This window comes from Tauraco erythrolophus, chromosome 4 (genome assembly GCF_009769465.1).
Source record: "Tauraco erythrolophus isolate bTauEry1 chromosome 4, bTauEry1.pri, whole genome shotgun sequence".
Lineage (NCBI taxonomy): Eukaryota > Metazoa > Chordata > Aves > Musophagiformes > Musophagidae > Tauraco > Tauraco erythrolophus.
Window position 1 is genome coordinate 80,315,681 of NC_141468.1, and position 24,680 is coordinate 80,340,360.

General features: G+C 39.4%; 1 protein-coding gene across 5 annotated transcripts in view; it reads right to left on the reverse strand.

Annotated features, from left to right (window-relative positions):
• Positions 1-24,680, reverse strand: part of SOX5 (SRY-box transcription factor 5) — a 299,360-nt gene that overhangs the window by 66,265 nt on the left and 208,415 nt on the right. For all 5 annotated transcript variants that reach the window (XM_086610564.1, XM_086610561.1, XM_086610565.1 and 2 more), the window contains one exon: positions 16,495-16,580. In XM_086610564.1, coding sequence (XP_086466690.1) covers positions 16,495-16,580 — 86 coding nt within the window. The remainder of the gene's footprint in view (positions 1-16,494; positions 16,581-24,680) is intronic.

The following is a 24,680-nucleotide window of genomic DNA, read 5'->3' on the forward strand; positions in this document are numbered from 1 at the left end:
TGGATATTTACAGTGACCATGACAGAAAACATTGCTGATAGCTTCTCTCCCCCCATCCCCGTGCTCCACAAGCCATCTTCACATACCGCACAGCAATCCATTACAATATGTTCTAACATCTGCCTCCTCATATGATGTACGACCTATTTGATTGACCCTTTTTATGCTGCTCCAAGACTGGCTGTTCATTACAGTGGGAGGGTGAACAGTACTCATTGCTTCTTCAATTAGCAACTGGTAAATATATCTCCATTTCGGGAAAGACTGGGAACGTCAAGCAGGGATCCTCCTCACTTCCCTCCGTATAGCAATGATCCACTCCATACAGTGCCTTCCTTTATCGCTAATTACGTGCCGCATTTCAATCCAGAACAAGGAAGGTCTCTTGTGCCCCCTCCCATCAACCGCTAATATATTAAACATTTCTGCCAATTAAATTTTTCCATGACAAGTATTAACATTACCCAATGTTTGTGATTCCAGCGTGGGAAGCATGAATAACACAAGAAACCGTACAGTCCTCCATTACGCAGGGACACATCATGTTTTTGCCAAAGTCAGCAACTATAAAATATCTCTCAATTTCTCCAGTTAATATCACGGCATAATACAGGCTTTTGGTCAAAGTGATCATCTTCACTACAATAAAAGAAGCATCTGAGGTAACATAAAAGCACCTCCCAATATTGCAGGCATTGAATACAATCCTTCTTCTCACCATCTATCTTTCCAGCACATATTTAAAAACATTAACATACTTCAGGACCACTATCGATTGTCCAAAGTCATGTGGCATGAAATGGAATGAATATGGCTATGAAAACGTAGGGAAGCAATGCACTGACCAGCACGATGGGATATTTCCTCTTCCCAAGGACTGAAAACTCAACTGACCCAGGGAAGCTACACATTACTGAGTGGTTAAAAAGTTGTCTGCTCCTACTCCAACTCAGTGCATTTCACAAGTTCCAACCACTAGGGAAATAAAAAATCAGTTGGCCTTAAAGCTCCATGCCCCACCAGCAATCACAGAAATATTCTGATTTTATTGTCCACTGTTACTTGCTTACTATCTGGAATTGCCTGGACAAACGAAAAAGGAAACTGAACCACAATAGAAAAGCAACACAAAGAGGAGGTAAGTGGGGAATCCACCTGACCAGGTCTGAGCTAAGCATCCTCAGCTCCCTTTACAATAACCAGAACGGAACCTGCTACTTTAGATCAGAGGAATTATACATGTTAGGCACCCATGGCTAAAGACGATTCTCATCCTACCATCCTGGGTACTAGCTAGTCTGTGCTCGGCATATCTATGTAATTTTTTAGATTTCATGTTAGCAGCTGAATTTTTTAAATGTATCTATCCTCTCTGAAGTTCATGAAAAATACAGATTTCTTTTTTTCTTATTACACAAGTAAGACAGAAAGTGACTCTGTTTTCCTCAAAGCTGTACAACTGGTAAGGCATATAGTTACATTTTCAGCATAGAACATGTGGGAAAGGGCATATAACTCCTCCAAAGTTGCCTGTAAATTACTTTGGATTTGTGTAGAGAACATATATGCTAACATAAAGTAGAGTGTGAACCCAAGGAAAATGAAGACAAACACTGACAGCTGGCCAATCTTGCCCTTCTTTACTGTGTTTGTCTCAAATATAGTATGTTTGTAAGAATGTGTGAAATACTTCTGAAAATAACAGTTATACTCCATTTAGTTTTAACAAGCAAAGGAACATACAATTTACAATTCTCTTCAGAAGGGTCTGATTTACTAAAATTCATGGAGAGACGTCAGTAAATTCCCAGGAGGAGTTAGATACCTAACGTATTTAGTATTTTGCAAATTTTGGAACATCAGTGTTTCATTCTGATTTTTTCTCATGCATCCAAGGTTACACTGATTTTATATAATGATTTCGTTTAAAATTTTATTTTCAATTTAAAGTTCCAAAAAGCATCAGACCAATGTTTATATGCAAGGTATCTTTCAACAGTGGGGAACTACCACATTTCAGAAGGACACTAACGACCAACTACAATTTTTTTTTCCAACCAAGACAGAACGTACAGAGAGAACCTTTGCAGCCTGCATCCCAGTGGTTAACGGCAGACAGGCTCTGTCATCCTCTTCTCAGAGAATTTTGAGAAGGAGATTCACAACATAAGGATACAGTGGACATATGCTGCACGGCTCATCCCCAATTAAGTAAGATCAATTACGATAATATAGATTTTGTTGTTCAAATATACTTCTATTATGCAACTCTAAGCCCTGTCCCCAGTATTTAATACACTGCAAGTATAGGAAGGATCCATTGGAGCTTGCCACTGCAGAAGTAACAACTATGACTGGAAGACAACAGTCATCCTGAAACGCCTTTTGCTTCAATTTACTGCGTAGGAGGATTATACTGATTTTCATGAGCTTAGAATAAGTAAAGTCCTAAAGGACGTACATCACAGATTTTCTCCCAAGATTGAAAATATCTTACCTTCCAGTATTGTTTATAATTAGTGTCACTGTCCAAATTGTTTCCCTGGGAATCATTGTTCTTATAGATGACACCTATCAGCGTCATCACTGGCAGCGTTTTAGACTTTTGACCCTTCCTGAAAGTAAAACACTGTACAGACCGTGAAGCGTTTCGACTAACAAGACGGACAACATGTGTGAGACGTTCAGGGACGGTATAAGGTATACTAGCAGGACTACACGGCGTTTGCAAACATAAGGGGTGAATCACCTGTTTTACACTTCCACAGTCAGCTGTAACCTCTTTAAATTGAATTGCCATTTCTGCAGTAGCAGAAACAAGCAGCTCCAAAGATGGTATCTACTCTCATTGGCCTAGAGGAGATCTAAGAAGTTGTCAGCGGTATTATCCTTCTTCCCTCTCCTCCCTCTCCCCGCTGCTTGTCTTCCATATTCCGATGGCTGTTTATGAGCTCAGCTGTCATTCTTTGCACCAGGGAAAGATAGATGGGACACACCAACCCCAACCTAAGTGACCTTTGGATGTGACAAGATTTTTAGGTCAGTCCCGCTAAATGGAAGCCTTGGTGTATCGAGGCTCGCCTCAGGGTGAAATTTCCAGTGAATTTATTATCTCCCAATGCCCTTTGGACTGCTTCCCACCATCAAACACCATGGCAGCACTCGGAACAGGAAGAAATACATTAACTGGAATCTGATCGTTTTAAAAGGTTACAGCTGCCCAAATATAATTTAATTTCATACTTGCCCTTTGAGGGTTTGGTGTATATTTTCATTTTATGACTGCAAATGATAAAGCTCTTAAGATTCCAGGCAATAAAAAGGAAAAGGGGGGAGAAAGTATTTTAAGGGTTAGAAGTCTATTCAGTTCGTAGTCAATGAGCAAAGTGACAAATCAGCTTTTTTTAAATCTAATATTTCCTCAGGTTTTTTTTAGTATTCATTCCTTCCTACACTTGATCGTGAACAATACCTTTTAGTGAAATCAAACCTGTAATGCCACCCAGTGTGATACGAAAGAAACATCTGAGGGGCAAGCACCTACCTGTCCTACAACCATTAAGGACCTGATTCAGAGCAGCAATTAACGTGAAGTGAAACGAAGTTATCTGAATGAACCAATGCAAAAAAACCCTAATTATGCTCATTCTCTCTTTTTCCCACTTAAAGTGAAAGCAAGCACCACACACTGAAAGCACAAGCTAACACACGAATATGAGCATGGCCAGCTTGGACTAGAGGTAGGAAACGCCGAGTACTCACGTCTTTCACTGTATCCAACGAATACTGAGTTACCGAATGAACACCACCTCACCATCAAACATCCTGATACAATTTTGATGACTGTTTCCTTTCCACAAAACTAATCACAGGAAAAATAAAACAGCTGTGGAAAGGAGGAAGGATTAAGTGTGAATGTTGTATATCCTATTTTCAAAGCCACCGTAAGAAATTAATTATTGCTGGGCTCCCAAATCCCTTCAGGCCTCTTTAAAAATCTTATCCAAACATACATTGATATATACCGTCTGAATTACTTTCACCACCAGTATAACAGACCAGCGTATAGCAAGAAGCAAGGCTGCTATGATAATGGGAACGGGATGAGTAGGGTTTATTCACCTAAACCGAAATATATTCCGAGGCAGCTACTGGTGACACAGAAGGACACTGAGTTAAATGTAAGCTATACGTACATGACATAATGCTTACCCTAAAAATCAATAAGCCCCAAGTTTGTAAAGTAAATATTGAAATACTGAATAAATACCAATGCAGAACTACTGTGGAGAAAGTAAGAGATATTTAAGGACAGTTCAACCCGCTACAAAATGTAGCACACTTATTAGTGTTTCTATTGTGAATTCTCTAATTTTCAGAAATTCAGAGTTTAACAGTAAAATCAACATCGGAGATAAAATAGGACTTCAGCCATATTCTTTTGCCAAATTCAGCTAGATCCGTTTGGTTCCCTTAATGAAATAAATATGCTGCTGTATTCTATGGTAATGGCCCAAAACACTGTAATAACACTACCACAAGTTGTAATGTTTTGGTGCATTGACGGAGAACACACTGTTATAATTTCTAAAGAGTGTTTTGAGCCATGAAAGGAAAAAGAAAAATTAGGAACAGAAAAAGAAAAGGCTTTGTTGCCAGATGCTATTTTCACACTCCGGCGTAGAGAGAACGTGCAGAGTGGACACTTCACCTTCAGAACAGCAGAGAGCGGCTGGCCTCGCTGCCCAGGGGTGCCGGGGTCAGCCTGCCCTCCCCAGCACGGCACCCACGGGGAGGCACGCAGGGATGCTGCTTTTCAGTCCCCACGTCTCTGGGGGTTAACCTCATTCCCTTGCGCACAAACTGGCAGTCCCAGGCCCCTTTGGGAGAAACAGATATGGTACCTATAGGAAGGAGCTGAAAAAAGCCACTCCCCAGCAGTCCCCAGGGACGATGTGACTCCCTCAATATGCCACAAACAGATTGCCCCTGTCAGCCGCCGCTGGTGCAGTATGTGGCACAGCTGTGGTTACTAAACCAAGGCAGAGCTTGCAATACGGCTAGAAGATTCTGCTGTAACGCAGATTTTAAACAGAGAGAGCAATCACTCTAAACAGCAAGACACAGATATAGCTGAAAAACGCGTTTAAAAATCTCAGTTTCTGCTACCATGAGAGCATCTGAAACTTCCTTATGGCTTTCCTGTTGTATCAATAATCACAGGATATTGATTTCAAAGCTTCTCCCAGCTTAAAAACACACACTGACTTTTAAAAGTGTTTTTCTGTCTTGTATACATGCTTTTTATTTCGCTTTTTAGTTTGATTTGTATTTTTGTCCATTAGGGAAAGACAATTTGCACAGTAGCTTGCTGAGAGCCCTGCTCTCTGTAATTCCAGAGTTCGTCAGTCTCCGAGAGAGATGACTTAACAAACTTGCTGTAGGTTTCTGGTCGGGTAAGTTACCTGCCATGTGACTGGTCTCTGTGGCTAAGGGGTTAAGGAATGTAAATCCAGTAGTCTGCAAGACTTTTCTCCTTAGCTATCTAATGAACAGACAGGAACAGAAACAGACCATTGGTAAAAATGGAAAACAAGTCAGTTCTGCAAAGTGAAAGGGATGCTTAGAAGCTAGTCTAAGAATTAAACCTAAACTCAGGAGCCCAGGAGAGATCATGTGGGTTACAAACTTAAAAGCTACTCTTGAGCATCACTAGGAGCTACAGGCATAGTTGCCTCCAAATTTTCTTGTTCAGATAGATCTTACAAAATCCACTGGAGTGGAGAACATTAAGAACCTCTGAAAGGAGGAAAGAAGAATTTGAGGAAACTGAGCCTAGGTACTGGGGAAATAATTGCACTCTGACTTAACCTCAGGAACAGGCTTCTACTATCCAGGCACAACAGAATAATTAAGTTTAACACTCTGAAAGCTACATCTCCAAATCCTATGCTATCTTCTATTGAGCTAAGCTCAGTGATGACTTTGGAAAGAAAACAAACAGAACAAGCATCCTGACCTCAGTGGTTTGTTGCCTAATGCTTAGATCTATGGTCTACAGTAACTAGGTCTTTCACAATTTCAAACTGTCCCTAATATTAGCCTCCATTCATAAAAGGTGCTCAAATATCCTGGCTGGTAACAGCTAACCCTGGCAAGGAATCAGGCATAAGAAAGACAGGATGAGAATAAGAGCACCACAACTTTTAATGGCTTGTACTGTTCTTGCCATATGTAATTTATACCACTGGCCAGTGATATTCTCCCTGTGTACACGTGCTGTGCTGTTTGTTTCTATCCCATTCTGCCTTGTCAACTGGAAATGACCTAAAACTTTGGAGAAAAAAGAACTGTCATAAACAAGACAGTAGAAAGAAATAAGACATAAATCGAAATTTTTACATGCTCATATATTATATCAATTGGCATCTAACAACAAATCGTGTCATATGACCTAGGTACAAAAAAGCCAGTAAGATTTCAAGGGAGATTTTCTTGTGTTAACTTTTGGGATGCATAAAACGTAGTAATTTGATTTGTGGACCTAAAGGTGTAAGCGAGTGTCAGTAAGCAGTTAGTTTTGTGTAAGTCAGCTTTTCTCAGTGTTGTTATTTATTATTTGTAGCATTGTTCCACAAGCTCTGAAGAGTTTGCGTGTTAGTGATTTGCAGTTTTCCTGTGTGTTTGTCTGTCACGACATTCTGCTGAGGCACTGTAAATATACACTACTGGCAAAGCTCAGCATGAAGATAATGAATTCCAAAAATATCCCGAAAAATTCACTAGCCTGACTGCAGCTTTCATGTTTTATAGGAGGCCCATAACCCCCCAGTTTATGCTTTCCGAGCGAGTTCCCCCCCAGCCAGCCAAGCCCCGTGCGGTGTGGTTTCCCTTGTTGTCCCCGTCCCCCCGCAGACCGTTTGCTCAGGATTATACAATCTTATTTGCATGATTATATAATCTTCTTTTCAGCAACATCCCTCTGAAAAGAGCAAACAACAGAATAGGAAAACCAGTAGTGTAAGCCAACTATTTCAAAACCCAGTGTCTGGAATGTGCAAAAGGCACAAAGAAAAAAAAAAAAAACACTTTTTTTGTTTTGTTTTGTTATCGGATTTTTCATACAGACCCTTCCGGTGAGAATTAATTCTGAAGTAATGTAAACCATGAAACACCACGTTCTGTGAAACACTTCCCAGGTTTGCTCTGTTGCCAATGCAGGATGGGAGGCATCACTTCAGTTATCTCAAGGAGTGTGTGTGAAGGTGGCCATTTTCTTCTTTCTTGACAGAAGCTACTTCGGGGCAGCGCAAGACAATTCTCAGATGTTTTCCCCCCCTGGTTTAAGACTCTGGCAGACAGGTGTTGCCATTGCTGCTATTTTGACACTGGCTTTGTCCTGCAGCTGGCTGAACTCATAACATTGACACTACCATTTCAACCATCCAAAGTCCCAGTTATATCGCACAGTAGAATAAACAAAGTCTTAGCTGATATATATGTCTCCACTCCTCGAGTTTGCTCTTCTTCCATACACTTCAGACTTTGTCCTAGACAGGACGTTGTGTAAGTGAAGACTGTCATATTCCAATCTGCAAACAGGCTCTTCTGCTGGCTGCTAAAACTACTTACGATGTCAGTTACTTCAGCAATATTCATCTAAAATTAATGCCTTATAAATAATCAAGGAGTAATCTGCTTCCGTCTGTCAGGCTAACCCCAAAAAGAAAGAAGTGTAACATTTTTGCGAGAGAAAAGAAATTAAGGATGACCTGACCTCGCAAGTATGCTTGCCAGACAGTTACGCACTCTTTCTTGCATGACCTATTTTTCCCTGCTCACACCGCAGAGACGTTTCAAACAAATGGCCAGTAATTTAGACTGCTTAAAACACAGGGGTTGCCACCCAGACGAGACAGTTGGGCATCTTAATGGCTTTGTCAGGCTTCCAGAAGTTTTTTGTGACTCGTTATCTCTTTTCAAGTTGAAAGGGAGCTCTATTTACCTAGTCCTGCATTTCCAGAAATCAGTGCACTGGGTATGGATTATGGTCTAATATTTTGTTGCGTACCACAGTGTGTGCATGGCCCGTGTGAAGAAGTAGACTGAGTACGTACGTCTAGTATACTTGGTGGTTTTGTCATAACACAAACTAACATAAGGAATAACTCATAGCTAAGGAAACTATTTATATCTTAAGAAAGCCTTCCTGTAGCCTAAGTTCCAATGCTGGAATACTTTCAATCTGCTTTTTAAAGATGCTCAAAATTACTGCCTATTAAATTCCCGTGAGATTTAGAGAACATCTGTTTCTACTTCTAGGATCAGATTCTGTACCAGTTATGAAGATCTGCAGCACCTGTAGTACAAACTATTTAATACCTGTGATTTTCAACCTTTTTGGTTTGAGAACTCCACAAGCTCTTTAGTAAAGACAAAGACCCATGTATCATAATATAAAAGCCTATCTATAACCGGTTAACTTTTCTGGGACACCTTTCAGATCCTCTAAAAGTATTTAATGGCCCCCTAGCAGAAAAATCACTGAATTATACTATTATGAGATACTTAAGGTCACCACAAGAAAAAGGCACATAAATGGTCATCTTTTGCTAATTCACAGAAGTCAAAGAAGAGAAGAGTCAAGAGACAGAGAAAGACAAAGGAAAATGGAAACCACATTATTGATGAGGAGAAAGGAAAATGGAATAAATGTGTATATATGGAAGACGAGGCGAAGGACTGAGTTTCTTCATGCTGAGGCTTATATGTAAAGAGACAACAATACGAAGATGAATGCGGGCAAATATGAAATAATGTGGAAGACACTGTTCGTGCTATTTCCATTGTCCAAATGTCAAATGCCTTTTGGGAACCCGGGGGGCAGGGGGAGGAGGAGTAATAGCTGTATAAGCATCTTGTAACAGGTTCTTCCTAAAGGGGATTTCTTGAAAACTGCTAGGCTCTGATGCTAGCCCATATGGGCTCAGGAAAGTCGGGGAAAATGCTGGCTGCACTTTTTCCAGGCTATTTGCATATGTTCTTTAGTATGCAGAATGTCTCTGTATGTAATTGAATTGTTGTTTTTGCCTCTATTAATACATATGCAAATGAGTCACTACTGCAGCTGTGCTGTATTAATCATATGTGTGCTTCTGTCTGTCTGCCCTGCAGGCTCAGGGTCGGAGGGAGGGGGAAGAGGGAATTCAGTCTCTTTAACCTACAAGAAAACTCACTCATGCAGACAGAGGTCTGCTAGCAAACAGCAGGCCTGAGTTACAACTGGAAGGAAGATAGGCTGGTCATTTTTCAGTCTTTTTCATTTTTCATAGATATGGATGGAATCTGAAAGTTACACAGAAAGGACTGTTAATCTAGCTAAAATGAAGATGCTACCACTGCTAATTCTTCCCCCTGGAGGGCTGGGGAGGGAGTTATCATCTGACAACCCACAGAGTAGCCATGATATTGTTTTACCATGTGTATTTAACGCCTGTAAATGTCCACTGTGCGTATGTTCAGACACAGTGCTCAGTAAAATACAAAGCATTTATATATAGTCAGTCATAATGATTGTCTTTCGCAAATTGACTGGATTCCAATAAAATGATGTGATCAAGCTCTTCATTCAAATCTATTTTGATAGAATATATTGAGTTTACCTACAACATTGTATAAGACTATATCAAAGGCAAGTATGGGCTATTTAGATGCTAACTATGAAGTACATTTACCCACCATGAACAAGATTTATTTGAGCTGATATGTTCTGCGTTCATGCTTTTACACAATCTATCACAATCTCTAGCTCTCAGCAGGTATCCGGAAAGTGAGGACTAGTTGCATCCTGGTGTTGTGAGGCTTGCTTTTGAGTTATTGGGAAGAACTTTTTCCATTTAAAAACATAGGGATTGCTCAAAAATGCTCTTGGCAATCAATAGCCCCTCACCCCACACCTTACTTATGCAGTTTAAAGAATATTTTAAAATCATCACTAAGACTTCACAATAAATAACAAATCTTGGAAAGTTCAAATTTTTGAGACAACTTACCCCACACATGGGGACCTTCATCCTGTTTAGATGATTGTAGCTTCACTTACACGAAGAGTACTATGCTCTGTTTTTCTAGCTGAAGAACTGGACCTTGGTCTTCAGTGATCTCTTTTAAAATGGCCATCTTGGCTACTTGTTTGCAGAACAGGTGGCGAATATCTAGTGGCCAACACATTCACTTACAAAGCCAGAAACTAGTGGTGGACAGAAGTAGGGAATATAAAATCTGCATGAACATAGCAATTTAAAAAACTATTTAAAAGGGCATCCAACAAAAATGTATACATATTATGTTGGTTTATTACTCCTGTTATCATCGTTATTTGTGATGCCCATCAGAAACAGCATAGCAGTACACTGAGCTAATGGCAGATGGACAACTGCCATCTTTTGGTTATGCTAATGAGAAATGTCGCTCTTCACGTACTTAGCTGTTTTTTATCCCAGATGTGTGTGCTCACAGTGAAAAACTAATTCTACTTTTTTATGCTTAAGTGGATTGCATGAGTATTATAATATTGTAATTAAACTGTGCACTAATGATTCATTCCCTACAAATTAAGTCAGAGTCCTGTTAATGAGAACAGGTAAAGTAGAAAAGTAAACAGTGAAAGGATACTGACTCAGTGTCGAAATACCTTAGATGGTATTTAAAGGTAGACACTGCCCAGTAAATAGAAGGAATAACCTTGCACTGCTAAGAAATGGTCTACCTTCTTGTAGGCAAAGAACTGGTTATAGTAATGACCCGAAGAGGTCATGAATGTAGATTAGAGTAAATGAGTAATGGATAAAGTATTGCCATCACATGGCTACATTCCGTAGACACAATAATGGGGCATTGGACTTTTTTCTCAATCAGAAATAATTCATATGTCTTTGCAGCTCTGGTAAGCTGGCCCCTCAATACAAGGAAAGAATGAAACTTTCAGTATTCAGAGGTAACACTACAGTGTTCATACGTTTTTTTCAGGGTCATCTTTCACAGATTTGCTGTGCTGTAACACTGGATGGCCAATGGCTTAATCTACAGACTATAGTAAGAAATCAGAGAGAGATCTGAAAAAAACCACCCAATTAAATGTGCTTGACAATTAATGCATGAAAATATAGTGCCAGCTCTTTAAGATAGAGGGGAAGTTCTATTAGCAGTAACACTTCAAATGAAACTTACGGAGATACTTCAGAGAAACACCCTGACCTGGCAAGTGGAGAGATGTAGCTCAGTCCTGTAATGGTGCAGAAGCCAAAAGGAAGTTAGTATGTAAGAAAAAAAAAAAAAGGTATCTGACTGAGCAGGCAGTCCTTATGCTTTATTTTTGTTTCATGGGCAACAGATGTTTTACGTAATATTTGTATGGCCATTGGAATAGTCTATCTTCTGATCAGTCACTGTACACTTGTTAAATAGCTCTATCGCTTCTGTTTCCTTCAAACAAAACAAACATGGAGACCACAGATGCTTATGTGACCCTTAAGATACCTAGAATCAAGATTTTCCAAAGGAAAATTTGTAACGAGACAGACACCTAAATAACAGCAAGATGAACAACTTTGAGAAGCTCTCTAACTCTGAACGGTTTTCACTTTTCTCAAGATCTAGCCCCTTAGGTCAGTGCCTACACATGGCCCTAATTCTTCTAAAAATGTGGTCCAGACCATGTATGCTAAATTCCATTGAAATTTGGTCCTTGGTACGCATCTTCCCACACTACTGAAAATAATAGGTTTGTAGTATGAAAAAAAACTCAACCAAGTCCTTAACAAAGACAGTGGTGACTAAAAAACTTGGCCAAATTATTTTCCCAGGTATGTCTAAATCTGATCATCATCTTTACAGAAATAGGCAAGGAGAACCAATCAGGGTTCTTCAAATGGCTGATCTTCAGAACTCAGACCCAGCTAAAATGTTTTCATGCTCATATGTTGACATGAATCATAGAATCATAGAATAGTTAGGGTTGGAAGGGACCTCAAAGATCATCTAGTTCCAACCCCCCTGCCATGGGCAGGGAAACCCTCCACTACACCAGGTTGCCCAAAGCCTCATCCAACCTGGCCTTGAACACCTCCAGGGATGGGGCATCTACAACTTCTCTGGACAACCTGTTCCAGTGCCTCATCACCCTCAGAGTGGAAAATTTCTTCCTTATATCTAATCTAAATCTCCCCTCTTTCAGTTTAAATCCATTGCCCCTTGTCCTATCACTACACGCCCTTGTAAAATGAGGTTCTCTTGATCTGTATAGTGCCACGTTTGGTCATAATGTTGAAAAAAAACACCAATAATCATGTTGTCCTGTTTCATGCTAAGATGAAGAGGGAAGAAAGTTTGAACGTGGACACTCAAGACTTTTTGGGATGTTCTTCCAAGAGCAGATGTTTGCAGGAAGTCTGTATTACAACAGACTGCTATATTGCTTTGATAGGACACCAACTGTCCATACAGTAACACTACATGGGCAGATGTCATTATTCATCCAGCATGATCTTTCAGTATAGTTATGGGTATATTCAGCATTTGTATAACCGCCAGGTTAATCAGTCGTTGTCACTATTTGGTTAGCAGACAAACAATGTGGGAAATCTGAACCAGATCAGGCAATCAGGTCTCTTCTTTCCTAATGCTCGGGAAGCACTCAGGAATTATTTTTTCTCAGAAAAGAAACCACCAGAGATCATTCTATACTGAATTTGCTCAGACTTTGGGAAACATCTATTTCATAATAGGTATGTCCAAGATGACCGGTATCAGAAAAATCACTTCAGTTTAGTTTGTGTAAAACTTGTTACATGATATCTATGCTCACAGCTTTGAACGTTGATCTTCAAGGTGGAAGAATTTAACTCCCTCATCTGCTGAATCATATAGGAAAACATCATGTTCGTATATGGCACATAGCAGTACTTTTGATTCATTAGCCTTATTCAGCAAAACACAGTGGCAAGGCTATGGTTCAGTTTTGTTCATTTGAAACATAATCACCATGCTGCATCGCTCTAGAAGAACAAGACCATATTAAATTTACAGGGGAAAAAAACAACATAAGAAACTCACGTGCTAACCAAGAGGGATTTTACTGCAATGAAAGTGCATTTTAAAATGACCCTTCACACAATGTTTGGGACTGAATCTTCTCAGTAACAGGGGAAAGCTAAAAACTTCTTTTTCAGATGGCACTTGGATCATTAAACGTGGGTATCAGTGAACATCCAGGGCTGATATGATAACTCTTTATCAGAGGACAGGTTGAAGCATGCACCGTGTTAGTTCCAGCTTCTCCAACATGGCACCATCCATCCATTCCTTTCCTGATATCTAACAATGTAAGTATTAGTTTCCATTCTTATTGAGTCATTAGTCTCTCTGTGGATACTGGAAATAAAGGCAATCACGTATGGCTAATTGTGGTGGATATCAGCTGACAGAATCTGTATACTGCAGCGGGGACTAAAGGCAGGGAGAGAAACGGAGGGCTTCAGATCACGAATCCGTCGGTTGGAATCATCGGGGCGTTTCAAAATGAGAGATTACTTTTTCACTGACAAAGAGTATCTTTGCCACAGGAAAACAATCAGGTGTTAGCTGTTCTTCTATAAATACAGTGTGCATTTCATTTACAAAAAGAAAATCCAATTTTGATAACTAAGGATAAAAAAAGTACTTCCTGTTGATCTCACAATACACTACCAAAGTCATGCCCAGCCTTAAAATTCTCTAACGAAATAACAAAGACATGTTTATCACTATACAAACAAACAAGAAAAATTTCTTGGCTTTGTCTTCACTAGGATAACGTTGTGTACCAAATTCTGCTGGGAGTAACAAATCAAGCATTGTGTCAGGTTCTTTGATGTCCCCTGAAAACTACTGCTTTTAGTATACAAAGTCTGAAAGATGAGTGATAGGGAGGACAGAAAAAGAAGAGAAGAAGGAACGTTGTACTTTTCTGACCTTCGACTGTCTGATGACCAGAGGACAGAGGGATTGTAGGGAACACTACGGTTACACGTAATGTAGGGGAATGTCTGAAGTAATAAGAGTTCCTCCTTGAAAGCAACTGTTATGACTGCACATTCACTCATGCCACTTAAAGGTAGTTTTGGATCAGTTATTCATGACAAACATCATGAAGGTTTCTTCATGACTGAAGAAACAGTCATCACTGAGCTAAACTGGATTTGAACAGACTTTGGAAGGCACAATCCTTCTAGGCCAGCAGCTACACTAGATTCAGCTCCACCCGTGTTAGTGAGAGCCCATTCTGAGTACTGCATCATAAAGCCTTTCTCAAAGCACATCTAGCCTGACTCTTTCAAATGGCACCAGAAATCAGAGGCATGTCCAATTTCTATTAGACAGGTTGCACTGATAGCTAAAAATCACCATTAAGATATGAAGAAAGACAACTGTAAATTTTTTTCCAGCATATACATACCCTTAGAGATCAAGTCTGAAAGATCTGAAGGAGTCTACAGAGTTGGTTAATTTGAATCTCTCCTACTGACTGGCTGCCAAACTCTCCCTTTAATTCCAGACTAAATAACACGTAGCAAAACAACATAAGTGAATTTGGTCAATACTTTCTTTTCACTGTTCTCCTTCACGCAGGAACAAGAGGTCTTTGAGGTTTTCAAATTCTTCACAATCTAAACTCATCTTAAGGTCTGACTTATGAAGTCAGTCACATTTGCACAACGCTCACCTTTTTATAAGGATACTGTCATTGTGATAAAGCCTGTTCTAATCAGAATACTTCAGCCCACCACATGCAGAGATAGAGCCCAAAGCTGGTCTTGAAATGAAAGTAAATCATCCTCCCAACTTACTGCTGCACTGATGCATTATTTTAGGACTAGCTTGAATGACCACAAAAATAAGGAGAATTAGACCCAGACCTCTATTTTCTCATTGCCAGCTAGCTCAATCTTTGTTTTTCTTTTTTTTCCCCCCTCTTTCTTCCATATGTGTGTTCATGTGTGTTTGGCTATTATAAGCACTTTATCAATACTGCCATTGCTCCTCAAAATTCACTTCAGAAGGATGACTTTTACAGCTCCCATGATTCTTAAGCCGCCTACGGTATTTGTAACTCACAGCATCAGAAACTAACACACAGACAGTGTAGCTTTTCATACAAAGGCACAATAGGAATGAATGTATTAACCTCTGCGGTGCATGGAATGTGTCAGCTTACACACTGGCAGCTATTTCTGTGAAACTCAGCTAACTTCCGCTGGCTGTGTTAGAAAAAAAAAAAAAAATCTTCCCAGAACTATGTCCCACGCTCTCGTATGCTGGCCAAACAATTGAAATATCTGATGTTGCAGAGTCTACTTCATACTGATGCTGGCCAAACTGAGTTTGAGAATGCATTTTACATGTACTGTTTAGAAACGCTGAGCTTTTCCAAGCAGGTATAAAGCTCTGCCGTTCCATGTGACTTGGCAAGTAATAATGCGTGGGGCAACGAATTAGCAATGGAGAGTATGGGATTTTTTTGTTGTTGTTTCTACAAAAGAGTGTCAATCGGGATTTTGCAGAACTAGAAATGATTTGGAGCTTGATTTAATTTTAGTTCCCAAATTTACCCAGCTTCAACCTACCAGCAAAACATACATGGCAGGTAAGAAAATCCAAACTGTGGAGATGGACATCACATTTTCTTAATTCCCATGACTTGACAAGGGTTGTGGGGCTGATCAGGAATACCTGAGGAACATCTGTACTGCTGCCATTAAGACCCATGGACACCTCCTCCAAAATTTAGAATGATATTGGGAGTTTGGAATCAGATACATCTGGCTACCAGGCCAACTCTTTAACGTAGCTCAAAAAAAAGTCTTTAATATCTTTCCACCTGTTTTCTAATTGCCTCTGTTAAATTAGTATAATCGCTAATTATCTGCACTGCAGCAGTGCCTAAAATGTACTGGGTACCATAAAACACTGTAGGAGGGGCCAGTCGTTGCTCTGAAGAGCTTACAGCCTAAAAGGACATAATCACGTTAAGCGACTTTTAAGCAGTTTAAAAGTGCTTGTCAGGACAGAGCTTTTCTTCCCAGCAATGTGTCTGCTTCTGCTGGTTTACACCTCGCCAGCCTTTACAGCCTGCGTCAGAACTACCCGATGGAAAAGACAAGCAAACACACTGTTCCGCGGGAATCTAAAGCGCGAACCTAAACGTAGTTAAATTGAAAATAAAGACACAAAAACGCAACAAAAACTTCCCCCGAGGTGAAAAGAAAACGTATATATACGATTTGATGATTAAAGAAAACGTATAAATATGATTTGACGATTGTTCTGCTTTGGATGCAAATCTCAGGTGAAGAGATGAGACCGAGAATCCTGCTAATTGCATTGTGTTCCAACGGAAGAGAAAACTGCTTTTCGTCTTTACTTAACCTCTGCCTCTTCTGCATCGTTGTCACTTACCTGCAGTTGGAGTGGGCCTAAGCCCGGCGTTGCTGCGGCAGCAGCTGCCATGGTAGTTGGGATCAGCTGAACGGGGTAGGGGTCACCTAAGTAAGAGAATAATAGAGGCGTCAGCACCTTTTATCTACTCTCCACCTGCAAATTAAAGTCCTGCATTCACTCTTTCCAAAAGCCTTCTTTTGTGCGCCTTGTTGAGGGCTAATGAAAAGCTCTATTGTGCAGCCTTTTACTAACACTCTTTTCACAATTCTGGCTGAGAGAGGAATGTGAATAAAAGGCACAAGCAATTAAGGCGGAAACCTCATCCTTTTTCATGATGTATTTAGGGAAATGGAAAAAAAAAAGTGCACATTGATCAGAAGGCTGCACTTCAGAAAAAAAAAAAAAAGAAAAAAAGGAAAGAAAGAAGATGGGGGTGGAGGAGAAGAAAAGGAAAACAGTACAACCTTGATAAGATCACAGCATTAGACTGGGACAAATTTACAAGCTTGTCCAGAATATGAAGTTAACCAAACTCTGCTCGCTGTTAGTAAACTGAGCCTCACACAGATCAGAAATGGCACTCCCTGGACTACTGTGTTTTCTTTCAGGTAAGAAAAAAAAAATCTTGCTTTAGTTTCAGGGCTTGATCCTGCCACAGGAAAAAAAACCATGTGAAGTTAAGTGCATCAGATACGAGCCTCCAAAATCCCTGCGCCAACTCCACCACATGACTTGTGATTCTATGATTTTGCTTCAGTTTTATTAAGAACTGCATTGTGCTGAATGAGATAAAGGGACCCAGTAAAGGTTTAAGAAAAAGTTGCAGGCGTTTATAAAGGAAAACTACCTGAGATGGCAAAAATCAAGATGGAGACAGGCATGCTTTAATGTTATGGAGTGCTCACTTCTGAGCACTCCTTATGCATCTGATTTGTTAAAATAACGAAACTATTAAGAAAATTGGTAAAAAAATAATAAAAAAATGTTACATGCATTATATTGCTTCTCTAAATGATAAAATGTTTAGGCACCTTCCACTCAAACAAGGATCACCAAGCATTTCTGGTAACGTGCATGATTTCTGTAGCATTAAAACAGCTGCTTGAAATGAGACTACGGAAAAAGCAGAACACTTTATCAGGAAAATCTACCTAAATGTTCCTGTACATTTTACTAGAGAGGTTGATTAAAAATTTTCCTCCATTATTGTGCTTTTTTGAGTGAACTGGGGGAAAAAAAGACAAAAAGGCAATACAGGCTGTTCTGTACAAACATTATTAGTTATTACGGAATCAAAGTTTATAATGGTATCAAGCCTAAGTTACAGGAAACAGAAAACAAAGGGAAAGAAATTTATCTCATGTTTTTGAAATGTTAGAAATAAGCTGTCTTGGTGTATACACGTTCAGGAAAACTGCTAATGTTTATTTTTCCCTTTTATAATGTAACGTTCTTTACCGAGATCTTTTCATTCAAGCATTTTGATCTCCTGTTAGGAATGAAATACTTCTGGAAATGGAGGGCTAGAAAAAAACTGGGCTGGCAAAGCATCTTAACAGATATTTAACTTCAATAAATGTGCTTGCTTATATTTAAGAACATCTTAAATAATGCTTTGCTGACCAAAGCCTCCCAGTCTTTCAAGGCCGGCCAGCCAAGCAATGGGAATCCAAACGTCCACCCAGGCACCTTCGTTCACAAATGTCTTTGCACCAGCACCAGGCCACAACTTCTCTATTTATTTACTGTCAATGGGCAACAGTTTTCCTGACTTGCTTGGCGTTTTTTCCCCAGAGGATGCCATTGTTTCACATTTTCCAATTTTACTTTGCTTTAACTGAGGCATTTACTTTCCATTTCATATCGTGGATTGAATTAGAAATTTCTCTGACTTGAAATTTTCTGGAGACTTATTTTGTGACCCAAGCAGTGGGCCTTAAATGTGTGAAGACATGGAGAAGAAAGAGACAGTAGTCAAAGACTCAGGGTCGATGGTGTTCAGCTGCTTCCACACCAGTAGTAGCTCAAAGGCTAATCCCAGCATCATTCTGAAAGACTTCTCTCTAGAAGAGGACATTTTGTTCAAGAACCAGTCATGAAAGAACGTAAAATTATAAATTTCTCAACTGCAAAGAAAAGAATGAGGGAAATGTTTCTCACTAGAATGTTGATTTTACAGCTCATTAAAATTTTTGTTATGAATTATTTGTATTAAAACATACATATTAAAAAATTCACTTCCATGTACTGTCCCACATTCCTCTTCTCTCCATACACATGTATAAGATCAGCCCATCTTCCCACAACTTCATGCTAATTCATAAATCCCACTATTCTCATCTTCCTAAACCGTCAGGCACATTCTCAAACCCTCATCTGTGGTGGTAATTCCTATTCTTTATAGGTCATTTGGTAGATATATCAAGGAGATGCTTGTGAGAGAAGAACGTGCTAAAGTCCCCATGACTGCATGCATGGTCACAACCACTGGCTTTGGTGGTGTAGGTAATGCCTCTGCAACTCTTTAGGAGACTGTGCGAGAAAGCAACTACTGCACCAATACATGCTAATGTAGTTTTTCAGAGTTTTAAGGAAAAAAATCAAATTAATCCTAAAACCAGATTACAGCTGTGCAGAACTAGGCTCTCCTGTCAACCAGGCTGTTTTTTTGTTAGTTCACTCTTTAAAGGATTTTACCATTTTTCCAGTGCTCCAGAACATTTTAAACAAACAAATCTGAAAGGCTTCTGCAACCTATCACGAATCTCTGCATCGCTACGCTTTGGTAATACTCTCTGCTACCTTGTGCTTATCGTAGGGGTTCAGCAATTCTTTCTACGAAGAGAAGTACACCCCGCCTGTGCTGTGACTCTTTTGCAAACGCTACTTGTACACAGTACGTCCACATTACCGCCCCCATGGTACAGACATGGGAGCAGCGAAGACATTGGAAGAAGATACCATAACGAGCAGAGACACCATGGGGGTTAGTGGTCCGCTGCGTTGGCCCTCCTACAAATAGGCATCCCAACAAAAGATCGCCTCTGTCTCAAGGACCTCGCTGTCCACAGAAGACAAACCACAAAAGAGCAAGGAATATGTTCAACGCCATGCCCTGGGTTGCTCAAGAGGCCAGTGGAAGAGCCAAGATGAAAACCCACAGACAACTCTTCAGACAGTGTCCTTCCCAGGGAAGGATCCAGGCCCTGTATCAATGAGGTGGCCAAGCACTTAGACAGCTACATCACATGGTGCAGAAGCAAATGCCACCCCTCAAAATACCAACAAAGGCCTCAAGTCTCCTCTGATAAATATGTACCTGCTCATTCTTTGCTGTTACTCTAGAACATGATACTCTTTCTGCTGTTCTTAAATTTATTCCCACATCAGACCGAAGGTTTCATCTGAGCAGTTTTAGTTAATTCTGAAGTCTGGGAAATGCATGTCTTAACTATTTTGTTACTTCTTCAGTAAATATCTTATTTTTAGACATAAAAAGTTGCTACATTTTTTTCCCAAGCTCTGGGAACATTTCAGGAATGCAAGGCAAGATACAGAGTTATTAGAAATAGCTATTTCCCAAGACATTCACAAGTTTGCATCACTGAAAACACCAATAAATTCTCGAAAGACTATATTACATGTCAATTTACAAAATTCACTATTAATCCAGTAATGCACACAGGCAGGAGTGTACCTCCCTGCATCTTTCAGCTACAGCACTTTGTGCAGTCCTTTCATGTTCCGAACTGTCTCTCGTTATGTGCGGACTTCGCTTATAAACAAAGCATCAGAGAGAAGTTTTGTTGTTGTTCTTGCTTTTTTTTTAGTACACTATACAGTAAAATCTGAAGCAGGTCAAAGGCTGGGATTTTTATTATGAGAACAAGGCAAAAATCATTTAATTAGTTGACATATTCTTCTCTAATACATAATTATTTCCCAGCTACTCCGTGACATCACTTTGAAGAACAGAATTATTCAAGACCAACTACATGAGAAGAGCGCAGAAGGATGGATATACGTACTGGTGAGATGGCACCTAAAGAAGTGAATGGGTTACGTCAGCCTGGGGGAGCTGGTGAGGTATAGTAGAGGTGTTGGTGCACACTGTGAACAAAGGAGAATGCCAGTGGCTCAGAGGAGAAAGAAGGCAAGGCTGAACCCTCGGTTCTGCGTCAGTTCTTTATCTCTCTATCTTTCTTTTGGTCCGTCTTCCACAAACATACCCAGAACCTCTTCCCTGATAATTTATGCACTGCAACTTCTTTCCATTTCAAATCACACCTTCATCCTTGCCCAAAATAATCTTCCAAGATCTTGCTTACAAGAGGATTTTTCATGAAGTACATTCGCTTTTAAACCACTCTTTCTACGAACTCTCCCCATCATCCTCCACTGAAAACACTTTTCTGCGAAAGTAAGTAGTGGTACGGAGCCAAGTGGACATCCTGTCCCAAAACGCAAAATAACAACCCTGTGTTTAGGAACTCAATTTTCAACCGACTAGCTACCGAGCTCATGAATCTTAAATGATTGTGTACTTGTGGAAATACAATAGTGGCTCTTAAACCATTGATATATTTTGCAAAATTTTATCAAAGGAGTTTAGTAAGTTAAAAAACATTAAGAACATTTTTTTAGAAGAGAAAAGAAAGCTTCGGAGCTAACATTATGTGTGTTGTACCATTCACCTAAACTCATAAGATGTTTTTTGTATTCCTTTTTCTGTCACTCATCTCATTTATTCTCCTTCGTGGTGTAATCCCCCCTAGTGTCTTGTCTTGTCTCCTGACAGGCTGCAAGCTCTTCAGAGCAGGCACAATTGTCTTACTTGTTATATAAATCAAGTTACATGGTAATGTTAAATTATAATGTTTTGACAGGATTTTTAAGTTGAACCTGATTATATGAAACAATAGAACACTCTGATTTTTTTTTTCCTGAAATTTTCTTCTTAAAAAAAAGATACAAGAAAAGGAGAAGTAGGGGGTTTATTTCCCATGTTTTTTAAAAATTTATTGTTTTCCTCCTACCTGTCTTTCAGGGACAGCAACTGAAAAAAGTTGGAGGTCATGAAAGGAGAAGAAAATAAGAGAATAGTGTAAAGAATATAAAGACTAGGAAACAAAACCAAATTCTTAAATTATAATTTCCAAAACCAACATGCTAAACTAAATTCCATTAAAAATACTGGAATAAACATTTCCTTATAGTAGATTCTATTGAATGAAAAGGAATTCTATGTTATCTTCCCCGTATTTTTGACAAGCTCTAGAAAAAGCCACAATAATTTTACACTCAATTTATCACTTAAGTATATTTATAATGAATAATCACAGCTGACGGCTAACTGACAGGTAAGCCACTGCATCTCTTCTCACCACTCATTCATTCTCATCACCATTTTCCTTTTGTCTTTTTGGTGTGACAGTGGACAAGTAGTAAAAATAATGAGAGGCTGTGAAAGACATGAGAAGCATGCCCCAACTTCTGGCTCTAGGCATTAGGGATTTAGACAACTAAGAAAATGAGTATGAAGAAGATACCACCAGTGGCTTTCAAAATGAAATCCAAACTGGTTCCCTGATTTTCTCTGAGGATAGTTCCAGACAGCATTGACTGAATGCTACCTACAAGGGATTAGCCTATTTTGTATTTTAGAGAAACAATTCAGTCTACAGAAGGGATGGCTTTGGAGGGATCTAAAAGCAGCCTTCCAATTCCTACAAGCAGGTGATCGGCAAGACAGGGCCTGGCTCCTCATGGCAGTGTTTGGTTGGAGCACAAGAGCCAACGGACAAGAGTCAATCAAGAGAGCATCAGATTTTCCCCAAAAGGACAGGCAGATGTTGAAACAGGCTGTCAAAATAGGGTTGTACAGTCTTTGTCCTTGGAGGTTTTCAAGCCCTGACTGAATAAAGCTGTGAGTAACCTGGTCTTGCCTCCTAGATGTCTCTGCTTGGAGGAAGAGGTTAAGCTACAGACTGTCTGAGATTCCTTCCAACCAGAATAATCCTAGGATTTCCAAGGTGCCTATTTTTATCTCTTTTTTTTATATACATGTTGAATAACTGACAGTTATTCCAAAGCTCTGAGTTCCAAGGAAAGCCACTGTGTTTCCATAGAAGTTTGTAGATGCTCATGAATTTAAAAACTGGGACTTTTATTTGACTGCCCAACTATGGATAATAGTGCCATAACACCAGACGTCTTTTATGGCCTAGAAACTGAACTGAATCAGGCTGTTTTCAGGGGACCCCATTATTTTGCTTGTCTCTCTTGGTTTTATTAGCATTATTGTGAGAAGGCACACATAGATCAGGGGCTATGGGATTCTTTCAGCTACAAACAGTCTTTAGTTGTGCTGTTATTTTTTGCAGTCTTGATGCCTCCCATTGCATTTGCAGCATTCTAGAAGTGACACATTCTCAGGCATGCTAAAAGGCAAAGTTGTTACCAAGAATTCCTCCTTCTTGCTGTTTCTATCCACAATGCTATTACTCTTTTCTTATCCTGGGGGGAACATGAGGGTTTAGTCATATGCTCATTCTTTTCCAAGGCATAAACAGTAGCCCTGAAAGATGACTAGGATCTTTATAAAGAAGCTACAGTATGTGGTCCTCACAACACATGGTTCCTATTTTTGTCATTCTGATAAAAGCATAGCCATGTCAATATTTTTTTCTTGTGATTTGGTGATTGTCAATGACCTGTATGTCAGCTGATACGGCTGACACAGTTAAATCAGAAATTAGCACTCAGTCTCTTTAGAAGCCAGACACATGGACACTGAGCACAGGAAAAATTAGAAGACAGTCCACATGATACTCCATTAAACAATGAAACATGTGACTGACTAATATACAAAGATACATCAGCAAATTTCCCTGAGGAAGTTTATGGTATTTAACTCCTAAACATTAATTTTATTGTACTGTATGAGGAACCAATTAACCGAGAGCTTCACTTTTATTGGACATCGGAATTATTGTTCAGACTGTAGATCAACAGTAAATTCAGCCTATTTTAATTTTATTAGGCTTGGCTTGTTCATCTCACACATTTTTGCCTATTTTAAAAGGTAATTAGATATTTAATCAATAACTTTTTGTGCATTACTTTATTTAGAACAGTTCCAGCAGCAACGAGTCGATATGTAAGACACATACAACGTACCTATTGTATATTCAGATTCCCCCCCCCCAATTGGATATGGTTGAAATAGTGATTAAAGTGCTTTCAGAAAACCTCGTGTTGATGACATCTGACTGGGAACACAATATGATATGTTACAACAAATTATCCACAGGGGACAGGAGGAATGGGTGAAGAAAAACAATTCTTGTTTCCAAAATTTGGCATATTTCCATACAAATAACATAGATATTAGCAAATAAAAGGCTACCTAGAAGCTTTCCTGAGAATTTACAAATAACATGGAGAATATATTTGGGGTAAACCCCACTTCCAGCAATACTTAGTAACTATTGTTTCCTGAGAAAAGAAAAAAAATCCTAAAAATCTCCATATAATTCAATTTCTTGCACTTCAGTTTAGAAAACGAAGTATGTTGTTCATCCTCCAGAGAAGAAACTATCTGGAATTCAACAGTTTCAATCATATTGAAAAATCTCAGGACTGACAAAACATACCACATCACTGTAAGTGACTAGTCAACATTTCACTTCTTTTTTGAAAAGATTATCAAATTCTTATAGAAGCAATGGAGCGCAGTTTCCAAACTGAATCTTACTTAGCACCACTCGTTTGGGAGGACTCACCTTCTTTACAAAGCTTGGGCTATTCTGTGTCTTTTAGTGGAAAACTAATTGTAAACGGTCCTGCAAACGTGGAATCACAGAAGAAGCACGGGGAAGCACTCTGTCCTGGTGCATTCTGCTACTTACATTTGTCGAAGAATACCCAACCTACCACTGTTCTCAGCCTAACTCCTTCTGCCTTTTCTGTAAATAGCTCCCAGAAGCAGCTCCTTCTGCTTTCCTGAATCTTTGTTTCATTCCTTTTATTATCTCTTATACGGGAGAGACAATCATGCCTTAATATTCCACATACAAATCTATACATATGTGCGTTGATAAAAGGATCACACTATCTACGTCTAAAGAGTAGCCTCCTCTGAGGCGGAACTATATAGTTTTTGAAGGGCACAATACAAAACTTCTCTCACTTACACTGTTTTT